Source organism: Oncorhynchus nerka, linkage group LG18 (genome assembly GCF_034236695.1).
Source record: "Oncorhynchus nerka isolate Pitt River linkage group LG18, Oner_Uvic_2.0, whole genome shotgun sequence".
NCBI classification, from domain to species: domain Eukaryota; kingdom Metazoa; phylum Chordata; class Actinopteri; order Salmoniformes; family Salmonidae; genus Oncorhynchus; species Oncorhynchus nerka.
The window spans coordinates 35,085,943-35,101,695 of NC_088413.1; the positions used below are offsets into that span (position 1 = coordinate 35,085,943).

General features: G+C 41.8%; 1 protein-coding gene across 1 annotated transcript; it reads right to left on the reverse strand.

Annotated features, from left to right (window-relative positions):
* Positions 1–9,067: 9,067 nt before the first annotated feature.
* On the reverse strand, positions 9,068–14,679 carry LOC115146752 (ice-structuring glycoprotein-like). The gene is made up of 7 exons (XM_029688805.2): positions 14,205–14,679; positions 13,958–14,022; positions 13,651–13,805; positions 12,812–13,557; positions 11,734–11,792; positions 11,504–11,637; positions 9,068–11,377 (listed from the first exon to the last, which is right to left on the reverse strand). The coding sequence occupies exons 4-7, from the start codon at positions 13,544–13,546 to the stop codon at positions 11,274–11,276; spliced, it is 1,032 nt and encodes a 343-aa protein (XP_029544665.2). The 5' UTR covers positions 13,547–13,557; positions 13,651–13,805; positions 13,958–14,022; positions 14,205–14,679; the 3' UTR covers positions 9,068–11,273.
* Positions 14,680–15,753: the final 1,074 nt, after the last annotated feature.

The window sequence follows — 15,753 nt, forward strand, 5'->3', positions numbered from 1 at the left end:
TTTACATCCTGGTGATGTCACCAGGCAGGCCAAAACTCCATACCACCAAACATGCGTTATTTTAGGGATGACTGCTAGCCTAGCGGTTAACAATGTTGGGTCAGTAACTGAAAATTCACTGGTTCGAATCCTGAGCCAACTAGGTGAGAAGTCTGCCAATGTGCCCTTAACCCTAATTGCTCCTATAAATCGTTCTGGATAAGTAAATTACCAAAATTCCATACAAATGATAGGTGTGGCAAGAAGCTGATTAAATAGGTGTACCTTGTGCAGTGGACAATAAAAGGCCACTCTAAATGTGCAGTTTTGTCACAGAACACAATGCCACAGATGTCTCAAGTTGAGGGAGCGTGCAATTGGCATGCTGACTGCAGGAATGCCCACCAGCTGTTGCAAGAGAATGTAATGTTCATTTCTCTACAATAAGCTGCCTCCAACATCATTTTAGAGAATTTGGCAGTATGTCCAACTGGTCTCACAGCCACGCGGGGTCGTCTAAGACCAGCCACTCGGACAGCTGATGAAACTGTGGGTTTACACAACCGAAGAATTACTACACAAGCTGTCAGAAACTGTCTCACGGAAGCCCATCTGCGTGCTTATCATCCTCAACAGGGTCTTAACCTGACTGAAGTTCGGCGCCGTAACAGACTTCAGTGGGCAAATACTTACCTTTGATGGTCACTTGCACGCTGGAGAAGTGTACTGTTCATGGATTAATCCCAGTTTCAACTGTACCGGGCAGATGGCAGACAGTGCGTTTGGCGTGGAGTTGGCGAGCTGTTTGCTGATGTCAACGTTGTGAACAGAGTGCCCCATGGTGGCGGTTAGGTTGTGGTATGGGCAGAACACACTGGCAGTAACATAGACTGCCCAGCAGCGCAGCTGATCAGACTTTGATTACATAAGACAACACTTTGAGCATGTTTTTACTTGAGAAATACGGCACCAAACACCTTAGCTAGATGTTAAACTGTGCAAATTAATCCTACTCGTCTAAAGCATCCAAATTAACTTCAAATATCTTGAATCTTTGATTCATTTTGACTGTTTGGGGGAAGTGATACTGGCTTTGGTCCTATGGTGTCTCATGGGGGACAAACATCAGTAACTGCCACATCAAACCACACCCAAAGACTGAAATCTTGTTTTTCTTAATATGCAACAGAGATACACATGAGGAATCAGTGCTTTCCGTCGCTTTTTAATGTTTTGGCATTCAGGTCCAAAAAGTCACTTTCTCACCACTTTTAACATACGTGGAAGGTTTTGTTCAAACAAAAAGGATGCAGTCAGAAAGTGATTGAAATCATAGGGAACAACCCTGATGATAGTTATTCTAATGTGTTACTTATACTCAATGTTCACTTCGGAGCCTTATGTCAACACTTCCACATTTAAAGATTAACCTATTGATAAAGACCAGAAGAGTTAACACTTTACATTACAGTATGGGTTAAAGTGGTTACTACATGGTAATAGTAAATTCCTTGTAACATGGTAACACCTAGATACCCTGGACATATTATGAACACCATATTTTAGAACAATGAACAAACAATTATTGTTTCATGCTATAAGCTTCACATTTTTGGTGTGTCTGTTAAGTGCATGGTTACAATAGCATTTCATTGCATCAATAGGCTGTATCTGAAATGTCATTAGGAGGCATGTACAGTGTGGTATCTATTTTGCCTGCTTCAAATGTGTCATTGACCTATGAAAGCCCTTTTTCATTGTGAACACAAAAAGGCTCTGACAGCGGCATTGAGGCATGGAAGCCAACCTGTTTTGGCGGCAGTCTTTTCAACAGCTGTAGTGTTCCTTGGCAATAAAACAAAATAGAAGCAACAAAAGAGTGAGTGACTGAGCAATTACCATCTCATAACATCCTAGTCAATGCACACTACTCCTGTTTCTCATGGCATGGGGACTCAGCCTTGCTGTTTGATCAACATCAGGCAATTTGACAGGAGAAAAAGTAAGCAGAAAAGTTAATCAATTTGTACTTATTTTTAGCTTCTTGAATAACATTTGCCTATATTTCAGATTGTAACCTCAGCCTCAGGGGGCCTATGGCCCTTTTACTACCCTTTCAAAATGCAAAAATATTTGGATAATAAAGGGGCATTTCCATGTAAAGGACCCATGAGCAGCATTGTGAAGTTTGCAGTTAAAGCTCGCATCCGCTACAAGACCATGGTGCTTGCCTACGGAGCTGTGAGGGGAACGGCACCTCAGTACCTCCAGGCTCTGATCAGGCCCTACACCCAAACAAGGGCACTGCGTTCATCCACCTCTGGCCTGCTCGCCTCCCTACCACTGAGGAAGTACAGTTCCCGCTCAGCCCAGTCAAAACTGTTCGCTGCTCTGGCCCCCCAATGGTGGAACAAACTCCCCTCACGCCAGGACAGCGGAGTCAATCACCACCTTCCGGAGACACCTGAAACCCCACCTCTTTAAGGAATACCTAGGATAGGATAAAGTAATCCTTCTCACCCCCCCCTTAAAAGATTTAGATGCACTATTGTAAAGTGGCTGTTCCACTGGATGTCATAAGGTGAACGCACCAATTTGTAAGTCGCTCTGGATAAGAGCGTCTGCTAAATGACTTAAATGTAATGTAAATGTTGTAGGATCATGTCAAATCGGGTGTCAAATGAGGGCCCTGGGCATCATTTATAACACAGTTTAACTCACACTAAATGTCTGCGCTACAAGTGGCTATATCGGTCTCCTAATACAGGACAAGTAAAGGACCAGTGCGCTACCCTTGTGAAAAAAGGAAAACAAATGTATTTTTTCTTGGGGTACTGCAGCATCCTCAGCATGCCTAGAACACATTCTTATTTACAATGACGGCCTACACCGGTCAAATCTAGCTCAGGTGCATCCTTTGTCTATTTATCATCCTTGAGATGTTTTACAACTTCATTGGAGTCCACCTGTGGTAAATTCAATTGATTGGACATGATTTGGAAAGGCACACAACTGTCTATATAAGGTCCCACAATTGACAGTGCATGTCAGAGCAAAAACCAAGCCATGAAGTAGAAGGATTTTTCCATAGAGCACTGAGACAGGATTGAGTCGTGGCACAGATCAGGGGAAGGGTACTAAAACATTTCTGCAGCATTGAAGGTCCCCAATAACACAGCGGCCTCCACCATTCTTAAATGGAAGAAGTTTGGAAGAACCAAGACCAGGGTTGCCCAACCCTCTGCCCAACCCTACCGTCCTGTGGGTTTTCAGTCCAAACCTAATATAACACACCTGTTCTACTAATTAGCTGCTCAACAAGACCTTAACTCGCTAAATCAGATACACTTAATTAGGGTTGGACTGAAAACCTACAGGACAGTGGATCTCCAGGAAGAGGGTTGGGCTGCCCTGACCAAGACTCTTCCTAGAGCTGGCCGCTCGGCCAAACTGAGCAATCGGATAAGGACCTTGGTCAGGGAGGTAATCAAGAACCCGATGGTCACAATGACAGAGCTCCCCAGTTCCTCTGTGGAGATAGGAGAACCTTCCAGATGGACAACCTTCTCTGCAGCACTCCATCAATCAGGCCTTTATGGTAGAATGGCCTGACGGAAGCCACTCCTCAGTAAAAGGCACATGACAGCCCACTTAGTGTTTTCCAAAAGGCACCTAAAGGACTCAGACCTTGAGAAACAAGATTCTCTGGTCTGATGAAACCAAGATTTTACTCTTTGGCCTGAATGCCTAGCGTCACATCTGGAGGAAACTTGGCACCATCAAGGGAAAGATGAACAGAGCAAAGTACAGAAAGATCCTTGATGAGAACCTACTCCAGAGAGCTCATGATCTCAGACTGGGGCGAAAGGTTCACCTTCAACAGGACAACAACCCTAAGCACACAGCAAAGACAAGACAGGAGTGACTTCGGAACAAGTCTCTGAATGTCTTTGAGTGGCCCATTCAGAGCCCAGAATTGAACCCAATTGAACTTCTCTGGAGAGACCTGAAAATAGCTGTTCAGCTACTCTCCCCATCCACCCTGACAGAGATCAAGAGGATATGCAGAAAAGAATGGGAGAAACTCCCCGAATACAGCTGTGCAAAGCTTGTAGTGTCATACCCAAGAAGACGAAAGGCTGCAATCATTGCCAAAGGTGCTTCAACAAAGTACTGAGTAAAGGGTTTGAGTACTTACGTAAATGTTATTTCAGTTATTAATGTTTCATCAATTTGCACACGTCTAAAAACCTGTTTTTGCTTTGTCGTCATGGGGTATTGTGTGTAGATTGATGAGGGGAAAAACTATTTAATCAATTTTAGAATAAGGCTGTAATGTAATAAAATGTGCAAAGTCAAGGGGTCTGAATACTTTCCGAATGCACTGTAAATGAGATACGCATATGGTAGTTTGTCATATGGCTTATTAAGGAATATATACTCATCATGGGCAGAAAGGGTGAGAAATGTATTCTGCAATGGTTATGCTATACTGTTATGTTTATAAATTAAATATTGTCTAAAAGTAATTTGACATTTATAGTACGTAGCCTACAAACATCATTGGAAAAGGTGAACCGTCTGTTCTACAGTTACACTGCGCTTCAGATCAGATTGCAAAGAGTAAAATACTTGAAATATCTTACCTACTGTATTTATCACTGTGAAGTGAGTCCAATTAAATGAGATGAGATGAATGATAGCCTAACCTAACATGTTGTTGACCTGTAGGCTATTTCGCGAGTATGAAACTATCAGAGTCGGAAAAGGTGGGGAATTTATTCTGCAATGATCATGGATATTACAAATATTAGGATATAGATGCCTATTTTCTATTATTTTAGAATGCCCAAATTAAATAGATTTGTTTCTCACTAATTGCAAATCTAGTTATTAAATGTATCTACCCGTTTTTTTTTAATGAATACGAGTGTCATCATATATTCCTCCACAATGCTACCTGGCTACTTTGACTGCTTGATATTAACAACTTCTATATTGGCACAGGGCGAGACCCAGATGCAGACACAGGAGGCAGATGGTTTGAGTCTGATATTTATTATAATCCATGGAGCAGGCAAGAGAATGGTCGTGGATAGGCATAACAAGGTCAGAGTCCAGGAGGTACAGGGTGCTAGGCAGGCTCGAGGTCAGGTCAGGCAGGCGGGTTCAGAGTCGAGGCAGGCAAGGGTCAAAACCGGAAGGACTAGCAGAAACAGAAAAAAGGAAAAACCAGGAGCCTGGAAATAACACGCTGGTTTACTTGACAAAACAAGAGAGCTGGCAAGAGAATAAGTACTCAGGGACTAATGAGGAAAACGGGTGACACCTGGAGGTGGGTGGAGACAATCACAAAGACAGGTGAAACAGATCAGTGACAACTTCAACCACTATAAAATGTGCATATGCCTGGTCTGAAGTCTGCACATTCTCAAGTCAAGTTCAGTTTTTATAAATGCCAACTTTTATATAAAACTGGCACAGCATGTTTTGGGGCATATTTTGTGCTCGTGCAATGTTCATAAATGAGAACTCAGGGGCTTAATTTATAAACGTGGAGTAAATTTCACATTAAATATCTGCGTACCCCATTTCTGAAAATAATACATAAGTCTAATTATATTGAGATTCATAAACTTGGTGCACGCCATACATAGCCTACGCATGTTTCCCATTATAAATCAGACCTGTCATAAAATTGTGTGCGTGTGAATAAGAATTATAACTCCACCTCAGAAACGCCCATCCTTAACCTTTTATGGTGACAATCACGCCCTTGTTTGCTGTATACTTTGAAAATAGGCCAATACAGTATCTAAAGGAAATAGTAATGGGGAACTTCATCAAATGTCTTTATAGGTTTCGGCAGAATGTTTTCTTTTGCAGTGACATTTGCTGTATCTGACCATTTGTGAAAGACAAAAACAATTGCAACCTGTAAACAGATCATTTGAATGCAATAAAGTTATCTACTTGAAAATGTATAAATTGACCAATTTGGCACATTTGAGCAAACTCTTGGCAGTATTGATGCAAAATATTGTGTATTGAGGTAATTATTCACTGGAACAGTCTGAAACTTTGCACACAAACACTGCTGCCATCTTGTGGACAACATCTAAATTACACCTAGGCTCCTGTCTTAATGTATGGCCTTTCTCTTGCTTTTCAAAGATGGAACCAACAAAAAAAATTAAACACATGTTTTTCTCTATTGTATAATCTTTTACCAGATCTAATGTGTTATATTCTCCTACATTCATTTCACACTTCAACAAACTTCAAGGTGTTTCCTTTCAAATGGTATCAAGAATAGGCATATCCTTGCTTTAGGCAGTTAGATTTGGGTACATAATTTTAGGTGCAAATAAAAAAAAAGTTAGTTTCATAGTTGTGATATGAGAAAACTGAGGATGGATCAACAACATTTGAGTTACTCCATAATACTAACCCACAGTTGAAGTCGGAGGTTTACATACACTTAGGTTGGAGTCATCAAATCTCATCAAGACTCCAAATGTCTAGTTAAACTTCTCATTGCTTAGATCCCGCTAACGGGATCGATATGACAACAGCCAGTGAAAGTGCAGGGCACCAAATTCAAACCAGAAATCTCATAATTAAAATTCGTCACACATAGAAGTATTTTACACCATTTTAAAGATAAACTTGTTGTTAACCCACAACAGTGTGCGATTTCAAAAAGGCTTTACGACGAAAGCACACCAAATGATTATGTTAGGTCTGCACCCAGTCACAGAAAAACAGAAATAGAGATAAAATGAATCACTAACCTTTGATGATCTTCACCAGAAGACACTCATAGGACTTCAGGTTACACAATACATGTATGTTTTGTTCGATAAAGTTCATATTTATATTCAAATATCTGAGTTTACATTGGCGCGTTATGTTAATTAAGTAGTTCCAAAACATCTGGTGATTTTGCAGAGAGCCACATCAATACTCATCATAAATGTTGATGAAAATACAAGGGTTATGCATGGAAATTTAGATACACTTCTCCTTAATGCAACCGCTGTATCAGATTTCAAAAAAGCTTTACTGAAAAAGCACACAATGCAATAATCTGAGTACAGCACTCAGACAACAAAACAAGCAATATAGATATCCGCCATGTTATGGAGTCAGAAGTCAGACATAGCATTATAAATATTCACTTACCTTTGATGATTGTCATCAGAATGCACTCCCATGAATCCCAGTTCCATAATAAATGTTTGATTTGTTAGATAAAGTCCATAAATTATGTCCAAATACCTCCTTTTTTTTCTCCACGCGTTTAGTAAACAATCTAAACTCACGAGGCGCGGGCAAGTCCAGGCGAAAGTTCAGACGAAACATGTTCGTAGAAACATGTCAAACGAAGTTTGGAATCAATATTTAGGATGTTTTTATCATAAATCTTCAATAATGTTCCAACCGGAGAATTCCTTTGTTTGTAGAAATATAATAGAATGCAAGCGAACTCTCACGTGTGTCACATTCGTTGAATGGAGGAGACCAAGGTGCAGCGTAATTTGAATACATCTTCTATTTATTAACGAAGACCACTTAAACAAACTTACAAAAACAACAATATGACCGTGACGCTATATATGATAAGTGCAGACACAGGCAACTAACACATAGACAATAACCCACGAAATACCCAAGGAATATGGCTGCCTAAATATGGTTCCCAATCAGAGACAACGATAAACAGCTGCCTCTAACTGAGAACCAATCTAGGCAACCATAGACATGCATAACACCTAGACTAGTAAACACCCATAAACACCTAGACTAGTAAACACCCATAGACATACAAAACCCCTAGACAGGAACAAAAACACATACATCACCCATGTCACACCCTGACCTAACCAAAATAATAAAGAAAACAAAGAATACTAAGGTCAGGGCGTGACAACGTGAGCAGCTCATGGCACTCTGGCAGACCTCTGACTCATTCAGCTCCCATTCCCCCCTCCTTCACAGTAGAAGCATCAAACAAGGTTCTAATGACTGTTGACATCTAGTGGAAACCTTAGGAAGTGCAATATGACCCCATAGACACTGTATATTCGATAGACGACGACTTGAAAAACTACAAACCTCAGATTTCCCACTTCCTGGTTGGATTTTTTTCTCAGGTTTTTGCCTGCCATATGAGTTCTGTTATACTCACAGACATCATTCAAACAGATTTAGAAACTTCAGAGTGTTTGCTATCCTAATTTGCATATATTAGCTACTGGGCCTGAGTATCAGGCAGTTTACTCTGGGCACCTTATTCATCCAAGCTACTCAATACTGCCCCCAGCCATAACAAGTTTTAACAAACTATAGTTTTGTCAAGTTGGTTAGGACATCTACTTTGTGCATGACACAAATAATTTTTTCTACAATTGTTTAGAGACAGATTATTTCACTTATGATTCACTATATCACATTTCCAGTGGATCGGAAGGTTACATACATTAAGTTGACTGTGCCTTTAAACAGCTTGGAAAATTCCAGAAAATGATGTCATGGCTTTAAGAAGCTTCTCATAGGCTAATTGATATAATTTGAGTCAATTGGAGGTGTACCTGTGGATGTATTTCAAGGCCTACCTTCAAACTCAGTGACTCTTTGCTTGACATCATGGGAAAATCAAGAGAATCAGCCAAGACCAAAAATTCTAGCCTTCCACAAGTCTGGTTCATCCTTGGAAGCACATTTCCAAATCCCTGAATGTACCACCAAATGGCTTAAGGACAACAAAGTCAAGCTATTGGAGTGGCCCTCACAAAGCCCTGACCTCAACCCTCTAGAAAATGTGTGGGCAGAATTGAAAAAGCATGTGCGAGAAAGGAGGCCTACAAACCTGACTCAATTACACCAGCTCTGTCAGGAGGAATGGGCCAAAATGTACCCAACCAGACTTGTGGAGGTACAGCACTAATTATGTTCAAGTAAAAAAATAACTTGGATTGTATGTCAAAATAACCACCTGAATCATTTTTCACAGTGTGTTGTCAAACTCAGGGTATTAGAATTTAATTAATAAATGACTATTTACTTCATAAGTAAGTTATTTGTACTTTATTAATAACTTTATTTTCATGTGAGGAAACTTATTTTGTGGAGTGAATGTGTCACGCCCTGACCTTAGATTCTCTGTTTTTCTATATATTTTGGTTTGGTCAGGGTGTGACTAGGGTTGGTACTGTAGTTGTTGTATGTCTAGGGGGTTTGTCATCTAGGGTTTTGTATGTCTTTGTTGGCCTGATATGGTTCCCAATCAGAGACAGCTGTTTATGGTTGTCTCTGATTGGGGATCATATTTAGGTAGCCATTTTCCCCATTGTTAGTTGTGGGATCTTGTCTATGTTTCGTTGCCTGTCAGAACTCGTTTGTATAGCTCCACGGTTCGTTTGGTTGTTTGTTGTTTTTGTTCATTCATTAAAAAGAGAATGAACGTATACCACGCTGCGCCTTGGTCCGATCTTTATGACGAACGTGACAGATTGACACGACAATATGCAAATATTAACAAGCAAAGAACAAACAAGTAACATTTGAATAATACATAAAAGACACTAAAGGATGTGACAACACTTACAGTACAAAACTTAAAGAGACAATTTCATGCCATTAATTAAGGAGCATGATTATATATATATATAGCATTTTTGGTTTTGATCAAGCGAGATCTACGTCTGTATTGCTCAGAAGCTGCATAGTTCTCATGCGGTGTGTGTGAGGTGTATGACGCTATGTGTTTCTCATTTCATCCTTAACCACTTGCCTTTTATGTATTTGATGGATTCATGGTCTTTTCCAATGAACTTGCCACCAAATCATGCTCTTACTTCCTGGTTAAATTAGGATCCGTCTACACACTTTCCCCTACTGTCGTTGATATCCCCATTTAGTTTTATAGTCCATATGTTGCATTAGCTATTGTATAATTTGAATGACCGTATTGCAAAAACACCTCACACATTTTCTAAACTAACTTGATGTATTATTCATATTGATGGTATCGCTCAGAATATGAACTGGTATATTTCAATTTTGTGTGCAAGTCACCAGTTTCTACTGTGTTTATCAATTGGAACAGTACTTTCTGAAATAAATAAAACGTATTTAATGTTTAATTCAAAATGTTAATTTAATAGGTATACTGAACAAAAATATAAACGCAACATGTAAAGTGTGCCACACCCGTCAGGGGGATGGATTATATTGGCAAATGAGAAATGCTCACTAACAGGGATGTTAACAAATTTTGGGATCTTTTATTTCAGCTCATGAAACATGGGACTTTGCGTTTTATATTTTTGTTCAGTATAAATATATGATTACTGTTCATAACATCATTTGGGGTGCTTGTTTGTAAGTTGTTACTCACATGGTAACTCATATTGTAAATGATTTATAAATGAATTATTCAACGCACTTACATGACCCAAAATATAATTATATTAAAACAGTAATGAAGAAAATGTACTTCTATGGGTTTTACATACTGGATTGAATATTATTAACAAGGTAAGACGTTACAATGTTTTTAAAACAGGGCAGTGGTCCGCATTAGTTCCTCGGCCACTTTGACACTTCAGTGATATGCCCAAAATAACTCAAAGTAAATATCATAAAGGTATTTGGTCTGCAATAGTTAAATGCAGTAGTTAAATGTAGTAGTTAAATGCAGTAGTTACAAGCAGTTCATAATTAAAAAGGCAACACAAAAGCAAACAAATTATACAATAGGATTTGGATGTCTCATGTTGCAGGAAAGGTTTTCTAATTTTTAAAGTTATTTTCCATATAAATCTAACAGATAAAACATGTGCAAGCTGCAAATAAATAAGTAATGTATTTGAGAGCCTATATGGATAAGTGGAAATACAGTCACTTGAAAGATAAGGTATAGGCATTTTACCTTGTCACATTTTAGCATTGGTTTGTCAAAAAAAATCCATACCTTTGTTTTATCCCTTAATTATCAATACTATGAATATCAATACTCATAAGCAGAAAAAAAAAACACACAAATTTTTAAGGAATGTCACAAATATCATACTTGACATCAAAAAGTACATTTAGGTGTGTTTTTGTTTTTGTGTACTTGGGGGTATGTACATGAAATACATATATATTCTGTAATTAACACAGGTACAGTCCATTGTGCATTCTTCTGCCAAAGCAGGTCATTCATCTTAAGGGTGTCTCTATGAGAGCTGGAAAATTGGTCAAGTTCATTGGTCGAGCCAATGCCACAGCAGCTATGACACAAGCTATTAGTTAGCCAGCAACTGTACCATTAGCAGTGCCAACGTGAGAGGCAAGGCAGACAGACAGAAGGCAGTGGGTCGGGGAGCACTTCCTGAATTGACTGATGACTCTGAAAAAGTAGGAACAATAAAGATATGGTTCACTGGATGATAAAAGGGGAATGATTTTTAATGTTTCTGTTCAAATGTTGACTTTGCTCTTACAGATGTGTAGTGTGGTGACGATGAATACTTACCAACACTGACGCTGCCCTGTAGGATGGTCAGGGAGGTGGAACTGCTGGTGAAAGTTGCCTGTGCGCTGCCTGCACTGGGAACCGAATTTTTGTTACTGAACACGAGTGTCATGTTGGTAACTACGGAGCCACTCCTAGGAAAGAAAATGGACAACCCACAGAAATCATTATCATCATTGCTGTCATCATCAAAGTTTTTAAGTCAGTCAGTAATGAGAATTCATACTTACTTGAATGAGTTGACAATGGAACGATTGAAGCTTAGGGTGTTAACAAAAATCTTGTTCACCTGCATTGAAAGATTTAAATACGATTAGCAAAGCTTAACATCATTCGCGTAAAAATGTAAACAGGGCCAGAACTCACAGTGGTTGGCCTCCTGAGTGGCGCAGTTGTCTAAGGCGCTGTGCCACTAGAGATCCTGGTTCGAGTCCAGGCTCTGTCACAGCCGGCCGTGACCAGGAGCCACATTTAGGGCGGCAGGGTAGCCTAGTGGTTAGAGCGTTGGACTAGTAACCGGAAGGTTACAAGTTCAAACCCCTGAGCTGACAAGGTCTGTTGTTCTGCCCCTGAACAGGCAGTTAACCCACTGTTCCTAGGCCGTCATTGAAAACAAGAATTTGTTCTTAACTGACTTGCCTAGTTAAATAAAGGTAAAAATAAATAAAACATTTGGCAGCGCACAATTGGCCCAGCGTCGTCCGGGATAGGGGAGTGCTTGGCCGGCCGGGATGACCTTGTCCCATCGCGCTCTAGCGACTCCTGTGGAGGGCCGGGCGCAATGCACGCTGACAGGGTTGCCTGGTGTACGGTGTTTCCTCTGACACATTGGTGCGGCCGGTTTCGGGTTAATCGGGCATTGTGTCAAGAAGCAGTGCGGTTTGGCTATGTCGTGTTTCGGAGGACACACGGCTCTCGACCTTCGCCTCTCCCGAGTCCATACGGGAGTTGCAGCGATGGGACAAGACTGTAACTACCAATTTGATACCACGAAATTGGCGAGAAAATTCTGGACGTATTTCTGCATTTTAAAAGTTATGTACCTTGAAGACTTGGTTACTGACATGCAAAACTGTAAATGTTTCCCATGTTGTGCGCATTGCACTCGCTGTTGCCCATAGCAGCTGTTAGGCAGGCACAAGGGTTCATGTCCACTAAGAAGACCGTAAAAAAGTCTGGATGGGGAGGTCCCAGAGTACGATATATTCATACTGAATAATCTTTGGTTCTATCTAACAATAGGACGCCCACTCATATCTAGTCTCTCTGGTGTGGTGTATATTGATGAAAAGGGCTCTGGATACTTACCTCCGAGACCACTGTGCCAGCCAGAGCCTTGAATGCTGAAGAGGACGAGTTGGCAAGATCTGAGGTGAACATCTGGTTGAGGCTAAACCGAAGACTCAGGGTTCCTTCACTAGAAGATGGAGGATCAGTTGATGCGACAGCAGTGGTGGTGGCTGCCGCCGGAGCAGCGTTGGTGGTGGTGGCCACTGTTGGAGGTGGCGTGGTGACAGCTGCAGTTGGAGCAGCAGTTGCTGCAGTTGGAGCAGCAGTTGCTGCAGTTGAAGCAGCAGTTGCTGCAGTTGGAGCAGCAGTTTCTGCAGTTGGAGCAGCAGTTGCTGCAGTTGAAGCAGCAGTTGCTGCAGTTGAAGCAGCAGTTGCTGCAGTTGAAGCAGCAGTTGCTGCAGTTGGAGGAGCAGTTGCTGCAGTTGGAGCAGCAGTTGCTGCAGTTGGAGCAGCAGTTGCTGCAGTTGAAGCAGCAGTTGCTGCAGTTGGAGCAGCAGTTGCTGCAGTTGAAGCAGCAGTTGCTGCAGTTGGAGCAGCAGTTGCTGCAGTTGAAGCAGCAGTTGCTGCAGTTGGAGCAGCAGTTGCTGCAGTTGAAGCAGCAGTTGCTGCAGTTGAAGCAGCAGTTGCTGCAGTTGGAGGAGCAGTTGCTGCAGTTGGAGGAGCAGTTGCTGCAGTTGGAGCAGCAGTTGCTGCAGTTGGAGCAGCAGTTGCTGCAACGGTGGTGGTTGCTGCGGTTGGAGCTGCAGTAGTCATTGTAGTAGTGCCTGCAAAATTGTAACATTCAATGAAATGTTTACATATTGCAATAAAGTAGTGTATGAGAAAAAGTAAAGTGATGTGTTGGTGAATTGTCTTACGTGTGACCACAATGGAGGATGAATCGACAGGCAAGGTCAGGCCAGAGGTGTTGGAAGTAATGGCAGTTTGTAAAGTTTGTGCTGCCAGGCTAGTGTTAGGCACTGAGCTGGTGTTGTTGAAAATCAACGTAGACTCCACCACAATTGATCCTGACCTGAAAATAATCATTTTTAAATATCTTTTGAAAGCGTTACTTCAGTAAGAACCCGTCCCAAGGCATACTAAATAACAATATTCATAGAAATGTTATTTTTCTTCATCATCCACACTGTTTCAAAGTCATTCAAATTTTAATCATGTACCCACCGGAATCTATTGACATCAGTTTGAATAAATCTGGCTCCAAATTCAGCCTTGAACAAGTTATCCAGCTGAAAAAAGTGGATACGGAATTAAAAGTTATATTATATTAACAATTCAACCATGTGTGGCTGGTATCAAGATGCCTTATGATGAATTATGACAACGATGATCATGGTTATGATTTTGTGAAGCGCCTTTCAAGAAAACTAAGGGCACTATCTTTGGTAAAATGAAATCAAATGTAAGTTACCTGTGTAGACACTTGTTTAGCCAATGCCAGGAACTCTGGTGAACTGCTGTTGCTCAGAGAGCTAGTAAAGTTAGATGTCAGGCTGAACTGCAGTGACAGTTGAGGGCTGGTCAATGGCTCCTCTGTTGCTGGGGCTGCCTTTGTAGTTGGCACTTGGGTAGTTGGTACTTGGATAGTTGGTACTGGGATATTTGGTGTTTCGGTCAAATTGGTTACCGGAGCGGTTGGAGCTACAGTAGCATTTACTACTGTGGTAGTTGGAGGAGCTGTTGCATTGACTACTGGGACAGTTGGAGGAGCTGTTGCATTGACTACTGGGGCAGTTGGAGGAGCTGTTGCATTGACTACTGGGGCAGTTGGAGAAGCTGTTGCATTGACTACTGGGACAGTTGGAGGAGCTGTTGCATTGACTACTGGAGTAGTTGGAGGTGCCGTTGCATTGACTACTGGGGCAGTTGGAGGAGCTGTTGCATTGACTACTGGAGTAGTTGGAGGTGCCGTTGCATTGACTACTGGAGTAGTTGGAGGAGCTGTTGCATTGACTACTGGGGCAGTTGGAGGAGCTGTTGCATTTACTACTGTGGTAGTTGGAGGAGCTGTTGCATTGACTACTGGGGCAGTTGGAGGAGCTGTTGCATTGACTACTGGGGCTGTTGGAGGAGCTGTTGCATTGACTACTGGGGCAGTTGGAGGAGCTGTTGCATTGACTACTGGAGTAGTTGGAGGAGCTGTTGCATTGACTACTGGAGTAGTTGGAGGTGCCGTTGCATTGACTACTGGAGTAGTTGGAGGAGCTGTTGCATTGACTACTGGGGCAGTTGGAGGAGCTGTTGCATTTACTACTGTGGTAGTTGGAGGAGCTGTTGCATTGACTACTGGGGCAGTTGGAGGAGCTGTTGCATTGACTACTGGGGCTGTTGGAGGAGCTGTTGCATTGACTACTGGGGCAGTTGGAGGAGCTGTTGCATTGACTACTGGAGTAGTTGGAGGAGCTGTTGCATTGACTACTGGAGTAGTTGGAGGTGCCGTTGCATTGACTACTGGAGTAGTTGGAGGAGCTGTTGCATTGACTACTGGGGCAGTTGGAGGAGCTGTTGCATTTACTACTGTGGTAGTTGGAGGAGCTGTTGCATTGACTACTGGGGCTGTTGGAGGAGCTGTTGCATTGACTACTGGGGCAGTTGGAGGAGCTGTTGCATTGACTACTGGAGTAGTTGGAGGAGCTGTTGCATTGACTACTGGAGTAGTTGGAGGTGCCGTTGCATTGACTACTGGAGTAGTTGGAGGTGCCGTTGCATTGACTACTGGAGTAGTTGGAGGTGCCGTTGCATTGACTACTGGAGTAGTTGGAGGTGCCGTTGTGTTGACTACCGTGTCAACTACCGTGTTTGTAGTTGACACGTTTGAGGGGGCCGAAGTTGCATTCACTGTAATGAGCTGCATTGACATGTTCAAAGGGACGGACGTTGCGACCATATACGTTGTTGACATTGGAGGAACCGGAGTAGAAGTAGTAGTTGGAGCTGGGGTTGAAACAACTCCTGGAAGA

Excerpts from the sequence above, each read along its gene's own strand:
- LOC115146752 (XM_029688805.2), bottom strand. The coding sequence starts at position 13,546 with ATGACTACTGCAGCTCCAACCGCAGCAACCACCACCGTTGCAGCAACT. Across the intron at positions 11,638-11,733 it reads TCCATTGTCAACTCATTCAA|GAGTGGCTCCGTAGTTACCA; the intron begins GTAAGTATGAAT and ends TTTCTTTCCTAG. Across the intron at positions 11,378-11,503 it reads ACAGGGCAGCGTCAGTGTTG|AGTCATCAGTCAATTCAGGA; the intron begins GTAAGTATTCAT and ends CTACTTTTTCAG.